The sequence below is a fragment of the Diceros bicornis genome, chromosome 6 (assembly GCF_020826845.1).
Source record: "Diceros bicornis minor isolate mBicDic1 chromosome 6, mDicBic1.mat.cur, whole genome shotgun sequence".
Taxonomy (NCBI): Eukaryota; Metazoa; Chordata; class Mammalia; order Perissodactyla; family Rhinocerotidae; genus Diceros; species Diceros bicornis.
This window is the reverse complement of record NC_080745.1, coordinates 86,779,931-86,804,273: the sequence shown is the minus strand read 5'-3', so window position 1 is coordinate 86,804,273 and position 24,343 is coordinate 86,779,931. Positions and strand designations below refer to the sequence as shown.

The following is a 24,343-nucleotide window of genomic DNA, read 5'->3' as shown; positions in this document are numbered from 1 at the left end:
TTCACGTTTATGATGATGAGTCAAAAGGGAAGGAGAACTCAGCTCAGTTAAGAGTGAGAATTTGATTTTGACCCAAACACCTTGAGCCTGGGAACCTGAGGAATTTTCTTCATCTGCTTGTATAAACTGATTTAACAACCCAGTGGACTGGTTAAATAATTGATCTATTTATGACAATAAACTAGGAACGGCAGGAACGAAGCTCGTAATGAAATGTGTCTATATATATGCAGTCGGTCATTCCAACAGAGAGTTATCAACGGGGCTAACCCTTTGGACGGGAGTCCGGTTTCCTGGATTTCACTCCATCTGTAGAGTGGGTGGTGGGCTGTATGGGTGGTGAGCAGTGAACCAAGAAGGTGGTGATAGAGACACAGCCTTGGGGGACCAGACGGTATGCATTTGAACCCCAGCTCTGCCACTCACTTGCTGTGTGACCTTGGGCAAATTACTTAACTTCTCTGCCTCATGTCCTCATCAGTGAAATGGAGGAAAAGAGTCCTACCTTGTGGTTGTGAGAATTAAATGACTTAATATATGTAACGTACTTCAACAATGCTGGACAGATGGAAAATGTTATGTATTTGTTAGCCATTATTATTAGGTTGCAGTAGTAGCAAATAATAACGGTAACCAAACTGAGCACTCATTTGCTCGCTCACTAAATATTTATTGAGCACCATTGATGTGCCAGATGCGGTACAGACATTGGAGAGTAAAATCCTTCCCATCTGCCCTCCTGGAGTCGAGGGGGTGGGGACAGCCCTCAGTTAAGTGACCTAGCATTAACCAAGCACGTACTCAGCCTGGCTCTGTGCTAAGCCCTTTCCAGGCCTTGCCTCCTCAGAGCTTTGTGAGCAGGTGAGAGGGTGTGGTCATGGGTTCATAGGTGAGGCGTGTGGGCTTGGTGGGGTTACGTCACCTTCCGCAGTCACCTGGTTTGTAAGTGGCCAGACTGGGATTCGATCCCGTGTCAGTCTGACTGAGGAGCCAGGCTTCCACCTCGTCATAGGTCAGTTATCGAGGTGCAGACTCTGAGACGGTGGTTCGTTGGCAGGGTTTATAGGGAGTGCTCTGGCACAGCCCTGTGAGGGGCACGGGCAGGGCAGCAGAGGGAGGGCTTGGGCTGTGATGCAGTCACAACAGAGGTCTCAGCTGACCCCACAGGGGGCTCTGGAGCTGGGACAGCCCTTCAGTGAGGCGTCTCCCACCCCCCAGCCATTGGCTGTGGTCTGTCCTGGGGAGGCTTAACTTGGGTGGGGAGGTCTTTTCAGCCGAAGGGAGTTTCCGGGAGAGACTAGACTGTGAGCCATCAGCAGGATGACTCCCCACTTTTGCAAAGCTGTAAGCATTAGCGACCCCAGTCTTTGTGGGGTCCTCTAGGTCTGAACTCAGCTCATCACTTATCTCCACATCAGCAAGAGAAAGATGCCGACCCCACCCAGAGCAGGGAGCTGAGGCGGCCTGATGCTTTTGGATTGCTGCAGACCTCCTACCTGAGACGAGCGTGTCTTGCTACTCAGCCTGCCCTGGCACCTTCTCCAAACAGGCCGACCTCTCAAGGCCACTGGCAGCACCGATTTGGTGCCGTAGGCATGTTCTTGGGCAGAGGGGGAGAGCTGGCACTCCAGTGTCGTGCAGTGTTTTCTCTTTGAGAGATTTGCGTGAGCATTAGAAGCTGTTCCTCAGCATGGGTGCATTAATTATTAATATAAACTATCTCGAAGGGAAGTTAGGAGAACTCCCCTCTGGGCAAGAGATGGAGTGGGGAGAAAGGCCATTGGAGTATAAAGGCCACGACAACAGCCACAAGTCGATTTCGCATCCACCCTCCGTCCCTGCAGCTCCCACTCTTCCTTTTCTCTCTTGAAGACTCTGGAGGATTAAGAATTACAAGCAGTAGCCCTGAGGAGGACTGTAGTGGAATGTCTCTAAGCTGCCTATTAATTTCCTGGTGAATTCAGGCATTTTACTGCTCAGAAGCTGCCTGTCTAGGTGTCATTGACACACCTTTTTATGGGCCCTAAAGGTGGCATGGAGTCCCTTTCATGGGGCTGAACTGTGAGCCACCCAAGGGCAAGGTTTGGCCTCAGACCTTCCAGCAGGAGGAGAGCTGGCCGTGCCCAGGCCGGGACAGCTCGGGCCTTGTGAGGGGTTCTGTGAAGGCCGTTCCGTAGTAACCACCTGGTGAGGGACACATCTTGTTATTGGTGGGAGGAAACCGTCATGCTGAAAATTTCCAAGTGTTTCACAGTTTATTTTTTTGGGACATGTTTACAAAGCCATTGGCAGTCCTGCGTATTCCCACATGGAATTGTTTGCAAAGGGCGGTTCTGTGTGGCAAGGCTCTCTGGGGAGAAGAGCCGGTTGTTTCTCAGTCTGCAGACATCATAAGGGGGCCTGTGGGTCGCCGGGCCCAGATCGGGAGGACACTCAGAGTGGACTGGGGGCCGCCAGGTGGAGTTCAGGAGCCTCTCCCAGCAAGGGTGCTGGGCTGGTGAGTGAGGTCGGTGAGTTGAAAGGAGGGGGCAGCACATGTCACCTTGCGGCCAGCTGTGGTGGGCAGTGGCCATCGCTCTGCAGGGAGGTCCCGCACGCTGGGACCTAGGCCTGGCTTTGCCGCTGCCTTAACCAGGGTAGCCTACTGATCCTCTCTGCGCCTTCCTTATCTCACCTGTAGGGATATCTGCTAGCCGGATCACTGGGGAATCGTGAGAAAGTGCTTTGTAGACCGTACTGGGCTCGTAGATAAGAGGGATGTTTGGCATTGTCTCTGAGGGTTCTACCTTCGTTCCATGAACATTTACCAAGATCCATGATCGGATGTTCTGGAAGAAACAAAGGTGGACCCAGAACCCCGCCCGTGCTCAAGGGGAAGAGAAGACCCCACCCCAATGGCCCCAGCAAACGGAAGCTTTGCATCCAGTGGACATTTTTAGGCCCAAACCTGGATGTTCCCATCTGGCAGAAGATGAGCCTCATCAGTGTCACCCAGGTGTACAGCCTAAGGTGACTTTAGACGCTGCTTCCACACGAGGTGGCCTGGCCTGGCCTACTTCGTTGCTCTCCGTGATGAAATATTCATTTCGTGATTCAGGCAGACAAAGGGCCTCCTTCCCAGCTGTGTTAAATGGGCTTTGTTTCTTTGTAGGAAATATGTATATAATCGTTATCGATGGCACCATAATCAGAGGATGGGAAGTTGTTGATCAGCAATTCGAATCTGGGTGCTGGCAGATGGAGAGTAATGAGAGGCTCTCTGGCTTCCGTATCTGTATTCACACGTATTGCGACCCTGCAGATGGCTGCAGAACCTTGTGCTGTCGTGGGAGGGGGTGACTTGGAAGACATGAATGTGCCCACCTCCTGGGGTCTCCTGGTTGAGGAAATGTGACTGTTCACATGTGTGTCATTGAGAAGCCGGCTGGCGGGCGCTCCAGGACCACAGGGAAATCGGGGCCGCGCTGCCTGGGTGAGCAGCCCGGGAGTGTGGTCAGCTGCTCCCAGCCGTCCCCCCACTCTTGCATCTGCCCCGGCTCTCTTCTCAGAGCACGGCTCTCTGAGACGTCCGACGCATGCAGCAGTAACTGGGAGAGATGGCACAGCTCACGGCTTCCCAGACTGTGTTGACTGGGTTGAACCTGACCCTGAAGCTTGTGCTCTCGTGTGCCTTTTGGGCTCGGGGCTCTTAGTGACTTCTGACGTGCGCCCCTCTGGGAACTGACGGGTCAAAACCAACAGTCACTTTTGCGTTGATGAAAGTGTCCTGGAATTAGATAGTGGTGGTGGTTGCTCAGCTTTGTGCATACTAAAACCTACTGAATTGTTCGCTTTAAAAGAGTGAATTTTATGGTATGTGGATTACATCTCAATTTAAAAGCGGGGTGAACAAAAACATCACAAAGGAGGAGAAAATAGTTACAGGGAGCGGTCTCACCGAACTAGTGACGTTTGAGCTAGAATTTGTAGACGCTCCATGTAGAAGGACGGCCAGTAAACAAGCAAATCCTCATTTAAGAACTAAAACTCTTAAAATCAAATGAGCTATCACAAGAACCAATGAATATTAGCGTATCCAAGCAACAGAAGATCATGCAGTGAGTACTGGCATTACGACAAATACCCGGACACTTGTTGTTGTGGCTGTAGTTTTCTAGATGCCCAACGCCATGCTCCATGGACAGGTTTGCATTTCCTGATTGTGACAATGAAGTTCCTCCTGTTTATCCTGAGTGTTTGTTTACTGTGCTATTACATGTCTTAATTGCTTTTCAGTCTCCTGTGACTTATTAAGTAGTTCTCTGACGGAATTGACTTTTGCTTCCAAATCACTCTGCACCTAAAACAATAAAAACTTCAAAACAAACAAAACCCCAAAACCGTCAGCTCAGATGGCTCCCACTCTGTTCTAGTCAGACGTTGGTTTGCCTCCATGCCTAAACTCTGAGGTCAGGAGCCATGTCCTGCTGGGTCAGTGGGCTTTGGGGTCAGGCTGACCTGAGTGTGTTTGGACCCCAGCCCTGAAACTTCCTGGGCCTCGAGACCTTGAGAAGCTCTGTAAGGCGGAGTGACGACAGTCAGCGTGTATCTCGTAGGTTGGCTGTGAGCATGGAAGGAGGATATTCACACAGTCCCTAGCACAGGGCCTGGGGAGAGGCAGCCCTCTGTGACCATGAGTGGTCTTGTCAGGGATGGACCCCGAGAGGATTCCGGGAGCTGGGCGCCTACTGCACTCACTCGAGCCTGGCCTGGAGGAGGGGTCCACAGGGTCATGGTCGCCCCTGTTTCCACGGTGATCAGTGCACCCACCTCTGCTCATGTAGGCTCAGAGCGTGCCCCATCAGTGTCACTGAATGAAGTCAGCAGTGGCCCTGGGGTAGCCGTCCAGATTTACATGGTGGGGCCTTTAAGCTCACTGATGGCCACTCCTCTGTCCCCGTGGGGAGAGGCGTGGTCCCAGAGGCACCAGGTTGAGGGAGCCCCCGCAACGCACACATCCCATCCCGCTCCCACTCCCAGCAGTGCTGGGGTCTTGGGACCCCTGCACCTCACAGGGGAGGAGCCGAGGAGCCCCTCCATGAGGCAGGCCCACCGTCACGGGGCCGCCCCAGCAGCTTCTAAAAGAAGCACAGCACAGAAGGCCCAAAACGTATTTGGACTTATATTTGGAAATGCTGTTGGAAACAGTCCCGGCCAAATGTAACACCCATCTGTTTGGGACGGTTTACAATAATGACATGAGGTGGTTCGGCAGGAGGGGGCCTGGCCGCTTCAAAACTTGGGTATGGCTGGGTGTCAGGGTCACCTGGCCCTCATCTAGCCTGGGAGTCCTCATCCCTTCCAGCCTTGGCCGCTCCTGCTGCTGGGGCTGCTCACAGCATGCTGGACTGCCCCAGCCAGAGACACTTCCCCTTGTTTCAAACCAATCTTTCTTTCTGAACCTTCTCGCCACTGATCAGTCGTTCAGGAGTATGGAACAGGTCTCCTCCTGGTTCTGGACAGCCTTTTAGCCATTGAAGCTGGTGTCCTTCCAGCTGAGTCTTGCTTCTTCAGATGGAACAGCTCCTTCTCCCTCATCGTTTAGCTCCCAACACCAAAGGCAAGCATACTTTTGGGCCTTGACCTGCCAGGTTGGAGCAGAGCAACATCCTCCCACATTCTCAATGCCATACCTCTATTAATGCATCCTGAGGTTGCATCATTGTCCCTGCAGTTCTGTGATGATTTACTATGGGCTTATGTCAGCTAAACCTCTATGTATTTTCCATGTTGGTGTCTTTTTCCATGTTGGTGTCTTCCCCCTACGTCTTCCTTATACAGTTGATTTTATTTTTTTATGTATTTATTTTTTTTGTGAGGAAGATCAGCTGTTAGCTAACATCTGATGCCAATCCTCCTCTTTTTTGCTGAGGAAGACTGGCCCTGGGCTAACATCCGTGCCCATCTTCCTCTGCTTTATATGGGACGCCGCCACAGCGTGCCTCGAGAAGCAGCGCGTCGGTGCGTGCCCGGGATCCGAACCGGCGAACCCCGGGTCGCCGCAGCGGAGTGTGCACACTTAACCGCTTGCACCACTGGGCTGGCCCTGTATGGTTGACTTTAAAGGCTAAGATGTGGACGTTTAGGTCTCTCTCTGTGCTCTTCAGCTGGTTACCTGAGTGTGCCTGCTCCAGCTTTTTGAGATTCGTTTTAATACTTATTCTTCATACATTTGCTTTCCTTCTCAACATTTTCTGAATGGTTTAACTCATCCAAGTGGCTTCCAGTCATCCAAGGTCCTTCGCTGATTCTTTTTCCCTGGAGAGTAGTTGTGGGGCAAGCATAGCGTCGGGTATGAAGACGTTCTTATGAAGCACCAGCCTAATTCTTCTGGGGACCCGAACAGTCCCCCTGGCAGCAGGAGTCCTGTTTGCTTCCTTCTTGTTTCCCCGTGGGCGAGCTGGCCACATGGCCGTCATCCTCCTGCACACTCAGGTCACTCTTCCAGAGTCTCAGGCCGGGGAGAAATAACTCCTCAGTCTTCCCGGGAATTGGGGTTTAGAATCTGTGGTAGGTTCCTAGGGCTGTTGTAACAAATTACCACAAACTTGATGCCTACAAACAACAGAAATTTATTCTCTCACAGTTCAGGCGGCCAGAAGTCCAAAATCAAGGTGTCAGTAAGGTCAGTTCCTTCCGATGGCTCTGAGGGAGAATCTGTTCCGTGCATCTCTCCTGGCTCCCGGTGGCTCCTGCGACCCTTGGTGTCCCTTGGTCTGTAGACATCCCTCCAGTCTCTGCCTCTGCACGTGGCCTTCTCCCGTGTCCCTTCCTCTTCTTATGAGGACAGCAGTCATTGGATTCACCCCAAATCCAGGATGATCTCATCTGAAGATCTTCAACATAATTGCATCTGCAAAGACCCTATTTCTAGATGAGACCTGATTCACGGGCACCAGGCGGAGGTCAGGACGTATCTTTTGGGGAAGGTACAGCATCCACCTGGGAGGGGGTGACCATTCTTATGATGCATGAAGTCTCTGCTCAGGTGTTTGCCGACAGAGCAGGGCATGAAGGACTTGTTCTCACAGACCCCTCTCCCAGCATGCATGTGGACTCGAGGGAAGCCCGAAGCCCACTGCCCATTCTGTGGCAGGTCCAGGGTCCCTGGGGGACTGAGGGGCTGAGGACACTTCCCCTCACCCTGCTGAGGAAGTGGGCCTGGCCTGGCTCTAAAAGGCTGTGACCTGACTCAGAAGGTGGGGTCCTCAGTTCATTTCATTGCACCACAAACAGATGAAAATCAATATTCTCACCTGAGCTGGGCTGGGCTGGCTGGACCACTGGACATGTCCCACTTTTTCCCCAGGATCACTTCTTGATCTCTAAAGAATTGTGTAGAATCAGCACAAACTTCACGAAGTTTGTATTTAAAACTGAGGCAGGTTTAGGGGCTCTTGTTTGTTTATGAGCCAAATGTCTACAAGAGATGTTATTACCCCAAAATGAGCTCTCGGTATGGAAAGCTTGAGCCGATGGTTGGGTTTATAGGCAGTAATTTATGTGATGGAATTCCAGTTCCACCGAAGAATTTGGATAGTTCTGTGGGAGTCCTTGGTAAGAACTCTGGACTTGGACTTCCTGTTAAATACAGGTTTTGATGACGGTTTTGGAGGCATCGGTGACTTCTCATGGGCATGGCTTCTTGGGCAGAGCCATAGTACAGACAGGACTGGTAGGAAATGTGTGAGCCAGAGGGGCACCCCGTCAGACCCATTGCCACGTGCTCCCCTTGACACACACGGCTCAACTGCACGTTGAGGTCCTTGCAGATCTAATTTGGGCATTTATCAATCAGCTTTTTAGGTTGTACTAACTGACTGACCCTGTGATGACAGGTGCTGGGTTTCGGTCTTGATGGATGTTCTACTTTCCAAGAAAATAGCACGGCTGGTGTTGGGGGACATCAGTAGTAGGTGGATGTAGTGTCGTCCCAGGTCCTGTACTAAGGTGAGCCCGGACCTGGGAGAGAATCGACTCCCCAGTCACAGAGCATCTTTAATGACTAGTTTCGGAGCAAGTCCTTTTGGGGAGTTTGGCTGACCAGGCCGAGATGTACAAAACACTCCCATCCCAGTGTGTGTTTGGATTCTGGGCCATCTGTGAGCAGATCCCAAACGTCTCAGGTCTTGTCAGAGGTGTCCTCTGTGGACACTGGCTGTAGGTGAATTCCAGAGAGCCATGTTGAAGACACTGTGCCAAGTGCCAGAGGAGAAGAAGATCTGGTCCCTAGGAAGCCATGCTCGTGTTATTTGTGTAAATCTTTGTGTCCTACTACGACCATAATTAGAGGTGAGGGGCTGGAGAAGGAGCATTTGCAGCTGACCAGTGTGACAAGGGCTCTGCGATTTCTGCAGGAGTGCCTGGGGATGGGCAGAACCGCTGGAAGCAATTGGCAGGTCAGATGTAAGTCCCTAGACAGACGGGTACTTCATAAGATTGGCTGAATTGTCTTCACCAGAATGAGTGAAGCCAAGTTAGAGAAGCTAGCCGAACAGAAAGTATGAAGCTGAGAGGAGAAATGTGACGCCAGGGGGCCGGGGTCCAGTCCGCAGCAGCCCTGTTTCCCCTTGGCAGGTGGCGGTTGTGTGTGAGTGGAGTGTGTTGGGCACAGCAGTGGGGGTCCCTGGGGGTGTGCGTTGAAAAGGCACAAGACAGAAACAATGGGCAGATCTTTGAAAACCAAAAAAAAAGGATGCAGACTTATCCTCTCTGTAAGAGGAGAAAAAGATGCAGGAAACTCGCAACTCAGAAGTTCTGTTACAGAAAAACATTGTGGGTGACGATGGAATAATGTTTATGTTAGGCCACAGTATACTATCTTATACTTTTATGGATGTTCAAAATTCCCCAAAATTAAATCACTGTAGCAGTCCCATGATAATAGATATATTATCTGATCCCATCTGATATAGTCTGGTACATCTGTGTTTTAAAAAATATAAAATATGCAGATATGTGCTGGGGGATGCACAGAAAATTTCTGGAAGGATATGTAAGAAACTGATTACAAGGGTCATCTGTGGGGAGTTGTGCTGTAAGTTAGGACCATTGGAGAAATCAAGGGCAGAGATGTTAAATAAAAGATGTGCTTAGAACGTTGTTGTAATGTGTTTTGTTTTACTTTTTGTTTATCTGATATAAGAAAAGAAATATCCCATGGTTAAAAAAAAATATCTGTAATGTTGAAAGTCCAATAAATTATTTGCAGGTTTGTAAAAAAAAAAAAAAAGGAAAGAAAAAATTATTCTGACACTTGTTGAAGAACGGGAAGGCAGACTTTATTCAGGACTGTCACAAGAGGTGTAGGGCCCACTGTGAGGAGGTCTTGCAGTAGGGGAGAGAGATTGGGGGGTGTCAGTGGATGGAAAATTGCTACGAGGAAATGCCAAGGGTGAGGGGAGATTCTGGCTAAGCCGACCTCACAGGATTCTTGCTGCAGGCAGGCTGGGTGGTCAGACATGGGAGTGGGGGATTCTGGCTAAAATTGGGCAATGCACCAGACAGACTTTGAAGTCCAAAAGTTGAGGCCTAGTTGGGTTCTGAAGGAGGCTGAGTCAAGTTTGGTCAAGGAGAGACACTGTCAGTTCCCATATGAAAACGTTGCTACACGCATGTGGTGGGGTCCATATGAACAGATCGGTGTGTATCGACAAACGTAGGTCTACAGCTGTCTGCATGTGTGTGTGGCATGTTTTCACACTATGTTAAAAAATAGGTCCTGATTGGGGCCGGCCCCATGGCTTAGCAGTTAAATGTGTGCGCTCTGCTACTGGCAGCCCGGGTTCAGATCCCAGGCGCGCACCGACACACTGCTTGTCCAGCCATGCTGAGGCGGCGTCCCCCACACAGCAACTAGAAGGATGTGCAACTATGACATACAACTATCTAGTGGAGCTTTGGGAAGAAAAAGGGAAAAAAAAGAGGAGGATTGGCAATAGATGTTAGCTCAGGGCTGGTCTTCCTCACCCAAAAAAAAAAAACAGGTCCTGATTAAGTAAATGGAAAGCAATAGTATATATTGGGGTACATGAGGAAGCCATTTGGTTTAAAACTAATTTGGCCTGACCTTGTTTTTCCAAAAGGGCCTGACGTGGCCTGTTGAGCATGCATTGTACATCTGCTTTAAACATTTACTATGTCCCAAAGGTGAGAATGATGCCCTCAAAGATAGGGGTGTAGCTTCCCCCCATATCAGCATTTCCTTAAGGATAAGCATCTCTTCCTGGGAACTAAGGATTAATTACCAACCTGCTGTGCTCACCTTGTGACCACTTACCTGCTGACCACTGAGCTACTGTGCCAGCTAAGCATCTCAAGACAATTGTAAAAGGGACATTCCTATCATATGTGATGTAAGCTCTTTGTTCCAAGACAGTATATAACCGTTGTGTACACCCCACTTCTTTGGTGCCCTTCCCTCCTTGGGGAAGGAAGTCCCCAGGCTATAGTCCTCAAACCTGGCTCATAATAAACTCAGCCCAATTGTGATTTATAGATTGATGATGGATTATTTGCATTGACAGTCCCTACCAATCTAGAAAGATATATTTCATATATATATAATTTTAACATGTGGAACATCTGTGGAAACGGCCAGGAATTTTGTGTGGAATTGTAACATTGCAGGAGCGACAGATGTTCTTGTTATTGTTGCCTCCAATAGAGGAGAGAGGAACTGGAAGGAGCATAAAATGTTCATGGCCTCTCTTTGCTCTTGTACAATTTTTGTAATCTGGTGTTGTTTTGAAGTTCACGGTTAACTGTGAAAACAGCTGTGGCTTGAGGTGGCTAGAAAGAGCCACGAAATAACTACCAGTGGTTTGTCTGGGGTTGGTGTAGACACCTCTGAGTCCAGGAGAGCTTGGGTGGCCCTGTGAAGGGTGCGGGGCGTGAAGGGAAGGAGGGAAGTGGCTCATCTGCGAGGTAATGAAGAGAAATGGCAGTGTTTTAATGAACAAAACTGGATAATATAATTGCACGTTGATTTCCATTGTCACCCAAATGGCATGATTTCACATTCACAGGTGGTAAAAATATCCATTTATTTTATTCACAGGTTGTACTCAGACTATCTCTACTTTGCAAGTTCGAATAAATCTGCAGATGACTTCCATGAAAAAGTGACAGAAGCTCTGCAGCTGTTTGAAAATTGCATGCTCGATTATTCCTTGCGCGCCTGTGTCTACAACAACACCCTCAATAATGCCATGCCTGTGCGTATCCTGGGCACCCGCCCTTCACTGAATGGGCTACTTTGCGGTTATTATGCAAGTGGCATTGTGGATTGGGATCTTAGCATATAAACAGAAACGTTTTAATGTGCAAATGCCTCTCCCTGTGCCTTTGAGCGGTGGCTAATGCAAAAACAAATATTCATGGATGTAAAAACTGTAAAGGCTGATGGGCCTTTCAGCTGGCACCCTGCTTTCTTCCCCGCTGATCTCCCGTTCCAGTCTCTCTCCTCCCTCTGCAGAGACTGAGGGCGAATTTAGGAAGATTACCATTTCGTGAGGCTCTGAGAACACACTCGGCAATTAGGATGGGCAGACACGAGGACACCCAACTTGCAAATTGTCTTAAGAGTGGTCTCTGCGATGGTGGATTGCTTTCTTGGTTTTAAAAATTACGCACCAGTGACTCGCAGTGCTTCTTCGACAGGGTCTCAAGGGAAAAATATTTTCCATCGAGCCTTCTTTCCTCTTGTTTGCCTTCGGGAATATAGCTGTACATTTCTTGCCTTTTTTTATGCAGAAGAAGCTGTCAGTGTTGAATTCAGCACTGTTTAGCTGAGGGGTGTGTTTCTACCAGGCAGCGCCCTGGGTCGCCCTCAGCGCCTTTCAGCAGGTTTGGTGCAGCAAGCTAAGGCTGTCACCTGCCCCCAGTGTGGTTCCCAGGCCTTGCTCTGCTGAGCGTGTCTCGCGGTAAGGCAGACAGATCTGCTTGAGGTAGAGGCTTGGAATGCCCCAGGGGTGGTGGGGTTCAAGGTCAAGAGGTTTCGCCCCTCTTCCTTGTTCTCAAGGCCGCAGTCTCTGGAAGGCAGGGCTCTGGCTCTGGCTCCGGCAGGATGCATAGAGGCAGCGGGTGGGATTCTTGGCTGGCCTGCCCGAGTTTGTAGTTTGGCGGGCGAGACGCAGCCAGGGTGCAGAGAACCACAGAGGCCAGCTGCTGGTGTGAAGTGGCAGGAGTGGCCTTTGGAGCCAGGCTGTGTGTGGCTTCAGTTCTCAGCTTGGTCATTAACTAGCTGTGTGACTCAGGACAGTTGTCTAAGCTTCTCTGAGACCCAATTGCTTCATCATAAAACGGGGTGATAATACTGCTTTATCAGGCTGTCGTAAGGCTTAGAGAGTCATAGTTCCTTCCTGTGTAGGGCAGGAAAAGTTAATTCTTTTCCTCCAGCCATCTTAGGTCATTGGCTGGGGCCCTGTAAATTAGACTGACAAAAGACAGATTAACAAGAGAAAAACAAAGTTTATTAACAGGTGCGTTACACAGACACTCGGGGAGCGCTCAGGGGTGAGTAACTCAGAGGGTGGTTAGCATTCTGGGCTTATGTAGCATCTTAACACGCGAACAGTAAATTTGTGGAGAAGTGATAAGACAAAGCAAGAGGACTTTGAGTTTCTAGGGCGGCAGATTGTGGGAAGGCAAACATACAGGGAACTAACGGAAGAGAAGGGCTGGTTTCAGCAAGGTTTCTTATGTCAGATCCGCTGGTGCTGTCTCCAGGCCGACAAGGGTCTAGAGTTGTCTCCAGTGATTTACTTCTGTCTTCCTGGTAGCGAGGGGAGGGGAGATGCCCTTGCAAATTTATGTCCTGCTTTTAGGCAAATAGAGGGAGGACAGAGAGCTTTTCTCGAATCCATTTTTCTCAGTCTCCTTTAACTCAAAATAATCCTTATGCCAACGTGGCATATTTTGGGGCAGCATATTCTGCACCCTTCACAGGCATTCCTGCATTGTGTCTGTGCATGGCACTGTCTCCTGGGCTGCAGCGGTAACCGCACAGGCCTGGGTCTTGCACCTCAGTGCAGCCCCATCCCTAGTAGGGAGAGTGGGATGGGAGGCTGAGGCAGGAGCCCTGGCCCCCAGCAGAGGCCGCCTGAGAACAGGGTATCGGGGGCGCTTCCTCGAAGAGGTAGTGTCTGTGCTGAGGCCTAAAGGATGAGTCGGCCGGGGAGATGGAAGTACGGCTGTGTCCAGGTGCAGAGAGCAGCATGTGCAGAGGCCAGGAGGTAAGCACTGAGAGCAACTGATACAGGCAGGCGCAGTGTGCATGGTTGTGTGGGTGGTGGGGGGTTGGAGGGAGGGAGGTGCATGGGGTTCCATCACCAGGAACTTGTGAGCCTCAGGAGCCTGGACTTCATCCTGAGGGAGATGGGACCCCATGGGAAGGTTTAAGCAGAGGATAGTTAGGGCAGCTGTGCATTTTAGAAGGATGCCTGGTGCACGGGGCATTTGACTAAGTTGGGATGGGCCTGAGGAAGGGGTTGTCTCCCAGAGACGGGCAGGTGGAAGGTGCTGTAACAGAGGTGATGTCTGAGTCAGAGTAGGAGAGCAGTGGAGGTTTCTAGAAACAATCAGGAGGAAGAGTGGAAAGGATGTGCAGATGGATTGGATCAGGGATGGTGGGATAAAAGGAAAAACCAGATACGCGTGCGTGTTTTCCGGCTTGCGTGCCAAGTAGAGTATAGACCCATAATGGCCCTCCCTCTTAGCTGTTGCTTATTATTATTATTGTTTATGACTGTGATTGAGGGCCTGCAGGAGAGAAGAGCCGCTTCCAGGAGACGTTTCCGGAAAAAATCATAGGTGTGACATGAAATGGGGACTGGCTCCTTCATAGTTGAGTCTCAATTTATTTCTCTGGGCATACACTGGGTGCCCACTCTGTGCTGGAAGAAACACAAGCCTGCCTCGAGGCGCTACACCCGTTTTGCTCTCCTCCTGACCCCTTGCCCTCCCCAGCACAGAACAACCTGTAAGGGAGGGAAAGTGGGGGCAAGAATCAGTGTCACTGTTGGCACCCAAGGGCAGTGAGAGGTGAGGTGATGCGTCTAGCTCTTGTGGGTCAGAGAAGGAGCTGGAACCATCCTCTCCCAGGCCTGTTAACACTGAGTTCTCTTTTGGGGAGATTATCTGACAAAGACTCAGAAAAGGAGGAGTAGGCCTGGGCTTTACTTTGGGGGCTCCTGAGAGGAAGTGGCTTGCACTAGGTGGGTTTGGGTGGGCAGGGCGAGGCAGGGCTGGGTGGAATTCCTGACCGGAGGTGCAGTTTATTTCAATAGCTTTAAATTGTGTTTCTCTCGTGGAAAAGTGATGTCTGATGTAAGTGCACAGTCTGTGCCACGGGGCACTTTGCATCACCCAGAGCTCACCAGGCCCTCCAGCACCTTCTCTTGTCACAGTCAGTGCCACAGGGACAGAGTGAGCTCGATGCGCATCTCGTCTGTCTTTAGACAAGTTTCCAGGAAGCAGGATGTCCACAGCCTCTTCCCCCAACAGGGAAGAAAGGGCGCCCGCCCCTCGGCTTTCCCGTTGGCACTCCGGCCGTGAACAGAAAAGTGTTGAGGTGAGGTGATGAGTTCATGGGCATCATCATGAGTCTCCACTTTTGTGCGTGGTGGAATTGTTTTCTGATCCAAAGTTTGTAAACGCTCCATCAGTGAGAGAGGGGAAGGGCTCTGTCAGAGACCAAAAATTCAACTGAGTAAATTTAAAGATCTAACTGGCTTTATTCGGTGATTCATGAATCGGGCAGCATCCCATCCAGCAAATAGATAGGAGCTCCGAGGAGCTGTACAAAATGGAAGGTTTTTGTTGGCAGAAAGAAGGTTATAGGACAAAGAAGTTAAGAGTGGGATATTTCAGGCAGGGTCAGCTTCCCCTAGGGGAAGACAGGGGGTCTTATCAGGCAGATCATCTCCCTAGTGTTGATCAGGAAATTCCAGCCTGATGGGTTTTAAATTCCACTCCTGGGAGAGGCTGAAACTGCAGTTAGGTGAGGTGTTAAGTCTCGGTGGGCTTACCACAAGTGACTCCATTTTGGGCCTGTTGTTTCTTTTTAACATCTCTAACCTTTGGTCATCACTGACTCCGAGCCAGGCACCATCTTAAGCTCTTTCAATGCATCGTCTCGTCCAGTCCTCCCAGTTGCCCCAAAACCCATTCCCATTTTACAGATGAGAACACTGAGGCTCACAGAGGTTAACTCTCCCACCCAGAGCCACATAGCTAGTAACAGGCAGGCAGGGTTCAGTCCCTGGTCGCAGGCCTTTGAAACCCATGGCGAGTCCACCTTCTTTAGTTGGCTCCTGAAAGCAGAGGTTTGAACTGGCAGGAGGCGTGTGCTTTTTAACTTAAATTTCATGTTTTGCTGAGGATGACGAGATGGTAGCATAGCAGGTGCCTCTGGTCAGAGTGAGATGCCCAGGGACACGATCAGCAGATGGGAGGGAGGGGCCGTCACAGATTGCAGATCGCCAGGCACTCTTCAGTCCTTGGAGAGCTCAGGCACAGCGCTAAGAGCCAGGAGGTGAGGAGCATTCGGAAAGCCTCCTCTTGGGGTGAATCTTCAATTCTGGGATGAGAGAAGCAAATTTCTCTCCAGCTGTGAATCCCAGCCCCACCACAGCACAGGGAGGGCAACCTTTCTCAAACACACAGAGACTCTGGCACTACCCAGCTTCAGCCATTCACTGCCCGCCTGAGTGCACGAGCCGGCCCTGCCAACCTCTCCTCCCAGCCGCCTTCCTCTCCATCGCTACTCTGCACCACACTCTCCTGTTAGAGCCCCAGATTGGCCAGCCTCCTGCCTCAGAGTAGGGGTTTGCAAGTTGTCCTGGACCAGCAGTGGCAGCTTCTAGGAACTTGTCAGAAATCCAGACACTCAGGCCGCGCCCCAGACCCCAGAATCAGGAACTTTGGGGGTGGGCCCATCAGTCTATTTGACAAGCCCTCCAGGCGGGTGTGTTGTGCACTCAGGTTGGGAAAGCTGGTTCTAGAGCCTTTTCACACTTCCCTCTGCCTCACGTGCTTCTCCTGGTTGTTGTGGGGTGTCTCAGCCTTTGGGTCTGGCTTTAATCGGACCTTCTGTTTTCTCATCCAATTCGTTTCCCCACGGCTTGTGTCACAGACGTTTGTTTCTTTACCAGCTTCGCTCTGCCCCCTCGACTAGATTACAAGCTGCTCCATGAGGCCGGGGGCCTGTTATATAGCAACACATGTCCATTGCCTAGCGGGGCACCTGGCCTGCAGCATGCATGAGACTATTTGTGGAATGAATGAATGATGAATGAATAGGGAGTTTGTGAGACTAGTGGGGAGTTCCACCTAAATCCTTAATGGGGAACAGAGAGGCTCAGCGTGGTGCCTGTCTGGGTGCGCCCTGCACTGGCCCCTCCTTGGCTCTTGCTCTGTGTTGGGGACAAGCCTCGATTTCAGGGCCCTGACTTCAGGTCCATGCTGTGGTGGGTGCCGCCAGCTGACCCTGGGCAGGCCCTGCCCCTCCCATCATTTCTTGCTGTCTTTTCTTTTGACCTTTTTCCATCAAAAGTTGGCTGGAGTTGGGGCTGGCCCGGTGGCGCAAGTGGTTAAGTGCCCGCGCTCTGCTGCGGCGGCCGGGAGTTCGCCGGTTCGGATCCCGGGCGCTCACCGACGCACCGCTTGGCAAGCCATGCTGTGGCGGCATCCCATATAAAGTGGAGGAAGGTAGGCATGGATGTTAGCCCAGGGCCGGTCTTCCTCAGCAAAAAAAAAAAGATGAGGATTGGCAGATCTTAGCACAGGGCTGATCTTCCTCACGCACACACACAAAAAGTTGGCAGGAGCAGATAACTTCAAAGGCTTCTCTTGGCTCTGATGTTTTCTAATTTTAAATATATCCACACCTCCCCTCAACACCCTTTTTATCTTCGTTCCATTTTGATTCTCTGGCCTATACTGGGGAGAGGGGAGGAAAACGCGTTCTGAGTGGGCCTGTCTTAGGTTTGTCTTCATGGTGCACGTCTAGTAGTGATGCCGAATGCACCAGAAACTGTCACTCCAGGTGACCAGAACTTTCCTTGGCTGGTAAGGGGGCTGGGCCTGGGGGTGGGCGGTGAGTGGGGCATTGGAGTGGGCTGGAAGAGGTAGTGTCCAGGGGGACTGGGCAGCCCACCCCTGTGGGAACCAGCCTGTGTGCCGAGGAGCCTTCCCCACCCCTCTTCCTTTGCAGAGTGCTCACCGGTTTGTTCTCTGCCCCACGGCCCCTCCACTGCCTGGACCAGCCCTGCCTGTGAAGGAGGCCTCGGCCAGTAGGTCTTTGCCCTCCTGGGGACACGGAAGGGGACTCTCCCCACAATGGGTGCAAACATGCTTTTATGCTTTTTTCTTTTTCATGGCAAGTGCAGGGATGGGCTGAAGCTAATTTAAAACACCCCCACCCTGCCACAAATACCCAGCTTTTTTCCTTCTAGAAAGTTCTCGAGTAGCAAAGACAGGTTCTCTGGAAGAGAGAAACCTCGCCAGGCTGGTCCTCCCTGCGAGGGGCTGGCCTGCGAGCCTAACAGAAGGAGAGAGAATTGGAAAGCTCTGTGAGGCCGATGACTTAACAAGAAGATGTGCTCATAATGGCTCGTCTGTGTTGGAGGCGACGCGTGTCTTTACTTCTGAGGCTGCACGCACTCATTTTCTCCTGAGCTCTGGCCCAGCTTGAGGTCTTCTCTATGAGTGGTGTAGAAGGTAGCGACAACCTGGGGGCTGGAGGCAGCTAATGAATTTTGGAGACAGCTTATCCCCTCTAATTGTTTTTCTTCCTTCACATCCTCCTACATGATTAGAAAAATAATGAAACGGAAGGGGAATAGCGAGAGATGAAACCAGTTAGTGTCTGTACATATTTTGTCAAGCGTTTCATCTCACTGTCACCACCGTGTTCAGCAGTTAGCTAGGGTGCATGGCCGTGTGCAGCCAGCGCTGACGAAAGAGCCGTGGGCCCCACCCTCGAGGAGCTCAGGGTCGAGCTGGGAAGGAAAAGAAACATGCTGTAGGAGTGTCTGCCTAAAGAAAGGAGACTCGGAGGAGGAGCCTGGGGAGCTGGGGGGCACTCCATGAGCTAAGGTGTGGGCTGGCAGTTCATGCCAGATGAAGGACTTTCCACACCTGGAGAGCCAGGGGGGCTTGGAGTGGGGGCTGGCTGTGGCCAGGCCATTGGTTTGGAAAGCTCACACTGGTGGCAGGGCGAGGGATGGACGGACGTTCAGAGACTGCAGAGGGGAGCACCAGTTAGGAGGCTGTGACAGTGTCCAGGCAGGTGCTGATGGGGCCGGAACACAGGGAGTGGCACTAAGCTAGGGAGAGGTGGGGGATGAGAAGCATTTGGGAGGACCACAGAGAGGCAGACCGGGAGACAGCGCATGGAGAAGGGTCCCTGAAAGAGGGGTGGGCGTCCAGGAGAAGGAGCCCTGGAGAAGGGGCCTCAGAGCGGAAGGAGAAAGGGCCCCATCCTTTTTTTGGAGCTTTGCCAAGAGTTTAGGGCCAGCTGCAAAGTTAGAGGGAACAGTTCCCAAGACCATTCTCACTTCTGACACCATTTTCAGGTTGCGGGGGGTCCCTGAAACCACCCTCGGGTTCAGTAGTTCACTGGAAGGAATCGCAGAACACACTGAAGACTATGATACTCATGGTTATGATTTACAAGAGGGAAAGGACACAGATTACAATCAGCCGAGGGAAGAAGCACGTGGAGACCCAGGAGGTGTCCAAACACAGAGCTTCCAGTCATCCTGTCCCCGAGAAGCATGTGCAGTGTCAACTCCCCGCCTGCCATGTGTGACAGGACGCACGGAGTATTGCCAACCAAGGAAGCCCCCCAAGCCTTTGGTGTTCAGAGTATTTACTGAGGCTCCGTCACATACTACCTGCGTGGCTGACCTTTAGTTTCCAGTCCCTTGGGGAGGTCAGGCTGATACTGTCGGCCCAAAGCCCCCGTCATAACTCGCGCTGTTAGACTGTCCAGTGGCCAGATCCCCCAGGCAAGCGAAGACACTCTTCTCAGGCAGGACATCCCAAGTGGCCTAGAGGTCACCTCCCAGGAGTTGAGGACAAAGGGCAGACCTATCTTTGGGTGAGGATAATTCTTACTACACAAGCTTGCAGTCTGGCATGAGAGAAGACACCAGAGAAGGATTAGGATCTCCAGCATGTATGGGTGGAAAGGAACGGCTTGGCACCACGCTGCTCATATTCGGATGTACACACATCCTCACGGTCACGGACGTCTGCGTGGCCCCAGGCATTTGGCAGTTCACTCACCTGGCTCATCTCCAAGATGTTTTCGGGTATTTTTCATGGCTGTTGTGTGCTGGGCATAGGAGCAGAGACAGCCAGGATGTCGTGCAAAGAACATTCACACCATTGGTGGGTGTGCCCTTGGCCTCTCCATCACCTCGGTCCTCACTGAGTGAAATGTGCCGTGGGGCTACCTACCGCGATATCTTGAGGATTACCTTCGACCCTAAGTGTGGGAATCCTTTGTGCGTGTAGCAGAAAACCCTCCACGAGGAAGCAAGAATGCATGGTGTTTAAAATCCAACTTCTGGAGGCGACTGTTTGCTAGGATAACTCTTTGGCCTTGGTTTATGATGCACGCCGTGATACTTTTGGGAAAGTGCCTTCCAGTGTGGGGGGGTTACTCCTGAAATAACGCCTGCCTTCTTCTCTGATCCCAGGTGAGGCTCCAGGTCGGGCTGTACGCCGTGTATCTTCTGGACTGGCTCACCGTTTTCAATAAAGAACAGTTCCTCGTTCTTCGCCTGGAGGACCACGCATCCAACGTCAAGTACACCATGCGCAGGGTCTTCCAGTTTCTCAACCTTGGTGAGAATGTGGCACTGGAGACCCGTGGAGCAGGGCATGGGCTCCATGGACATGGGTCTGTGAGGGGCTCCCTGAGTCCCATGCAGACGTGGTGAGCCGGGCAGGGACTGGCTGACTGGGGGCCAGCTCGGTCCCTGTTTATCGAGACCAGCTGCAACGCGGGGCCTTGTGCACAGTGTGGTGAGGGGTCCCTGGGGAGGAAGAGATGGCGTCTGGTCTGGAGCTTATGGTCCAGGGGAGGGACAGGAGGGAGCCGCGGCTCAAATTACGTGGGGGAAGGTTAGCATGGTCACACCCCACATCCTACGGATGAGGCGGAGTCCCAGCTGCTAAAGGGGTCATGGAAGACTTCATGGAAGGAATTAGTCTGAGAGCTGAGCCCTGAGGATGGGCAGGATGTCAGTGGATGGCTGGGACAGTCCTGCAGGGGATCCGGGGCTTGAAGGAGGGAACAGACAGGTCATGGCATTGTTTCAGGTGGTTGGGGACCCCTGGAGTCAGAGCTGTGTGGCTGGGTTTTGGCTGCTGGGCCTCTGGAGAGGGGGAGCCTGCCCCCAGCCCAAGGATGCCATCGCCTAGAGACCCGAGTGGCATTTTGTGGTAACAGGTCGCGCCACTGGCCATGGTGACGGCTGGTGGAGGTGTGTACATGGGTGCAGAGAGCTGTCCCTGTGGACAGGGTACCCAAGCCCTGCTCCAAAGGCTGGAGCAGAGCTCACGTTCCTTCCCAGCACACCTCCTGTGGCCCTAATTACCTTGCCTGGGAATTTTGTCAATGGAGTACTTCTTGAAATCTCTTTGCCTACCACTGGGGCTTAGGACCTTGTTATCATTTGATTTTCTTTCCCCTTTTCTTGGAGAGCTGGTGATGCGATGGAGTGTGACTACTTTTTCCTTCTAAGGCGTAGAACCGTTTTTCTTTGATTTGGCCTCCTGTAGACTCTCTCACATTAATGAGCTTGTCTTTATCTCTGAGACACGTTGGATGCAGGGCTCTCTAAGATGGATGGTAAGGCCAATTCTGATCCTTCTATCTCATGTAACCCTGGCACACTGGGAGATGGTTTTTCTGTGTGTGGGCTCAGGACTTTGGCCAGATCCTGAGATCCTGGGGCACAGAGGCCTGGGCAGTGATCCGGGGGTTAAGTCAATGAGAGGCTTATGGTCCAGAGGGCTGGGGGTGGCGGTGGCAGCCTCAGGTGGCAGTGCCTGCTGGCTCATTCCCGGGTCTTTCCCCACTGATATCCTTGCTGCAGGTGGGGTCTCTGGGCACAGGTGGCTCCCCTCCTCAGCCTCCCTACGGCCACTTCATAGCACAACACACAGGGTGAAATATGGCCCAGCTACGGGACCCTTTGCAGCAGCCCGAAGTAGAAACGAGGGAGGCAGAATTCCAGCAGGCTGGTTAGCAGGAAACTCTAAGTGCATGGGCCGTGCCTGCAGGTTGCACAGTGATCCAGGGACAGGCTGACGGCCGTGGGAGCCAGCCCTTTACAGGCAGCTGGAAATGAAGCCAGGAGGTGAGGCTCAGGCAGGCTTCATCCTGCAGTTCCAGCTGCACCTGGGAGGACGGGCATTAAACCCTGGGCCTGGAATCTCTCTGCTATTTCATGATGGCGTTGCTGCCTTCCACCCTCGGCTCCTCTGAAATGGATCCAGCCAAAGAATTTTAATCTCTGAACACATTCTTTAGGGAAACTCCTGTCTCAACACGAAGCATGGCTGGGATTTTTGTAACGTTCCTTTTGCCTCCTGCCTCACAGGATTCTTGTCTTTCTCTTCCAGGGCCCTTAAGTGAGAAGCAAGAGGCCTTGATGACAAAGAGCCCCGCCTCCAACGTGCGGCGTCCCGAGGATCGGAACCTGGGGCCCATGTGGCCGGTCACACAGAGGATCCTGCAGGACTTCTATGGGCCTTTCAACGTGAGGTTGGCACAGGTTCTCGCCGACGAGGCGTTCGCGTGGAAGAAGACGTGAGGGCTGATTTCCTGCTGCCGGCCCGGGGCCCGCGGTTTCATTGTTATCAGGAGTTCAGAAATCTCTCTGTGGGGAGCCGTTGTACTCATAGCATGGAGAAAACCCGGGATTCGAGTCTTCCTTCCCTCCCTAGGCACTTGTTTCTTATAACCATCTCAGAATTCCCTTTGCGATGGTCAGTAGCCCAGCAGTGGACCCTTCTCAGAGCTCCTGCATCAAGGCCACTGGAAACTCCACTTCCGAAAGAATTCCCTGCTGTCCAGGAGGGGCCGGAGCTCCTGGGACGAGGCTGGCGGGTGCAGGGCCGCGTGCGCAGAGGGGAGCTGACTCTAGGGTTGACGATTCTGGGATCCGATTGAGCACTCTAGACGGCGTACCAGAACTTACACTTCACATCCAGTTTTGAAACACTCTGTTTAGTTCACTAACCTCATTTGGGCGGAGAATGGAAGCTCTTCCGTTCCTTTTACCAAAGTCAGTGCTTCAGTCTCTTCACGTATAAACACTGTTAACTTCATTCTTTACAAGAGGAAAAACAAGTCCATTTTTGTAGCACGTTCGTCTCTTGGGCTTCCTCCCATTCTGTCTTTGTGGATTTTACTTATGTTTAACATAGAAAATGAATGCATTTAAAACAAACCACTTGCTGCATTTCACTAGCCCTAGCTCTCTTTTCTGCTTTAGATGTTTCCTCAAGACTTCATTCAGGTTATAATTGGAATCTAAATTCGGTTTAGAATTGGGAGGGAAATTTTTGCTGTTGCAGTTGCCGGACTGAGCAACTTCAAGGAATTAAACACTTCGTGGAAAATCTAGGTCGCTTGGGCTCTCCTCGCACACAAGGTCATCAGAACTGGAGGGTGTTCGAAGTTGTAGTTCTGGCCGCCCGACAGGCTCCGTTGCTCTGCCTTCCCCCTGGAAGGAGCTTATTACCCACATTCTCCGCCAGGTGTGGCCAGAGGCCCTCGCTCCCTTCACAAACTACGAGATACTGGTGTCCTGATTCAGAAACACAATGCGTAAGCTTTCCTCGGGCCGAACGTGGTGTGCTGGGATTCTTAAAGGAACTTTCTGGGACACTCGGCAGCTTGATTTACTGATGGATGGGCTAAAGGTCTCATCATTTCTTGGAGGTGATGGGGAAAGAGTGAAGAGAACACTGGAGCCCACTCGGCACACAGCCCCAGGTGGGACCCTAACGAAGCTTTACACTCCAGTGTTGTCAAGAGAAACTTCCTGCAAACCAGAACCAAAGTCAGAAAGTGCAGATGTCGACATACCCGACCGTCCCTCGCAGGCCTGAGGATTTGCCCAGTGGTCCAGCCTGGCGCCGTTGTCTCTGCCGTCAGAGATGGGAGGTGTGCCCATTGGAAGGTGTGCGGAGGGCTCTCGGTACTGGCATGGCCGGGCAATTTCGGCTACTGAAAGAGCTGTGTGTCCTGAAGACCCCCTTTCGGGGACAATCCCCCCTTTGTCTCGAAGCCGGCACTCAGAGCAGCAGCCAGTGGCGGGGTCTGGCCTGAGCACAACGGTGCTTTCGGGAGATGTCACTTCAGTGCGCGTGTGTATTTATTTGCAGTGCGGGGGGTGTGTGTGTGTGCGCGTGTGCACGCGCGGATGCATTTTCTGAGTGGGTTCCCTTCAGTTCTGTGTCTGCTGTGAGGCTCCTCTGCTCTGGACACACCCCTTTCATGGAGTCATTTCTCTGCCACGTGGCTTGTCATTTTCAGCACGTATTTTGCTATCCCATCCCAACAATAATGACAGCAAGGGATTCTTCTTACGCACTCCTATGCATGTGAATAACATGTAGTGTAATTCTGCTTCTTACAGAAGTACTACTGAAGGTATTGTTTCCAATATTATTTGGTTTATTATACAGATCTTTTTATATACACAGGCCCACCATCCTGTGCCAGTCAGTGCCCTCCGGACACAGTTTCTCTCAAGGGGCTTTTCTCCAAAGGGCGTATCTTCTGGCTTTGGTTTCTCTCGTTCGAGGCCCGGGTCTTGTTGACAGCACAGATGCCGTTTCGAGCGGTGGTCCTAGAGCCTGTCGTCCAAAACCAAAGCGAAATGGAGCATTTCTCACGACCTGGTATTGAAATGACTTTGTGTTCCCCAAAGCTGTATCGGACTGTATTAGATCGTACTCCCTTAGTCGTGTTGGTATGTTAAGTGAACTGCAGTTATGCTGTACTTTCATTAATATTGAACATGATTAAATGTGGACCCCTGTGCCTGGTACCCGAGCGGGTGTGCTCTTCCTTGCCATCATGAGCGCTCGTGGCGGGTTCTCCCCACGGTGTGCACTGTGTGTGAATGAATCTCAGGAATAGTTCAGCATTTTACCTGCATCATGCATGCGTTGTGCACACTCTGTGAAAGGGACCAACTGCATATGGTGACAGGTGAGAGACAGAAGGGTTCAGATGTTATGTTACCGTGGACCCCCCACGTGGGGCCATGGG

At 51.6% G+C, this 24,343-nt stretch overlaps 1 protein-coding gene across 16 annotated transcripts in view; it reads left to right on the top strand.

Moving 5' to 3' along the window:
* CHST15 (carbohydrate sulfotransferase 15) overlaps positions 1-24,124 on the top strand; it is a 79,696-nt gene extending 55,572 nt beyond the window's left edge. For all 16 annotated transcript variants that reach the window (XM_058544221.1, XM_058544218.1, XM_058544217.1 and 13 more), the window contains 3 exons: positions 11,099-11,255; positions 19,749-19,896; positions 21,682-24,124. In XM_058544221.1, the coding sequence (XP_058400204.1) occupies positions 11,099-11,255; positions 19,749-19,896; positions 21,682-21,872 (496 nt within the window). In that variant the 3' untranslated portion in view covers positions 21,873-24,124. The remainder of the gene's footprint in view (positions 1-11,098; positions 11,256-19,748; positions 19,897-21,681) is intronic.
* The last annotated feature ends 219 nt before the right edge of the window (positions 24,125-24,343 follow it).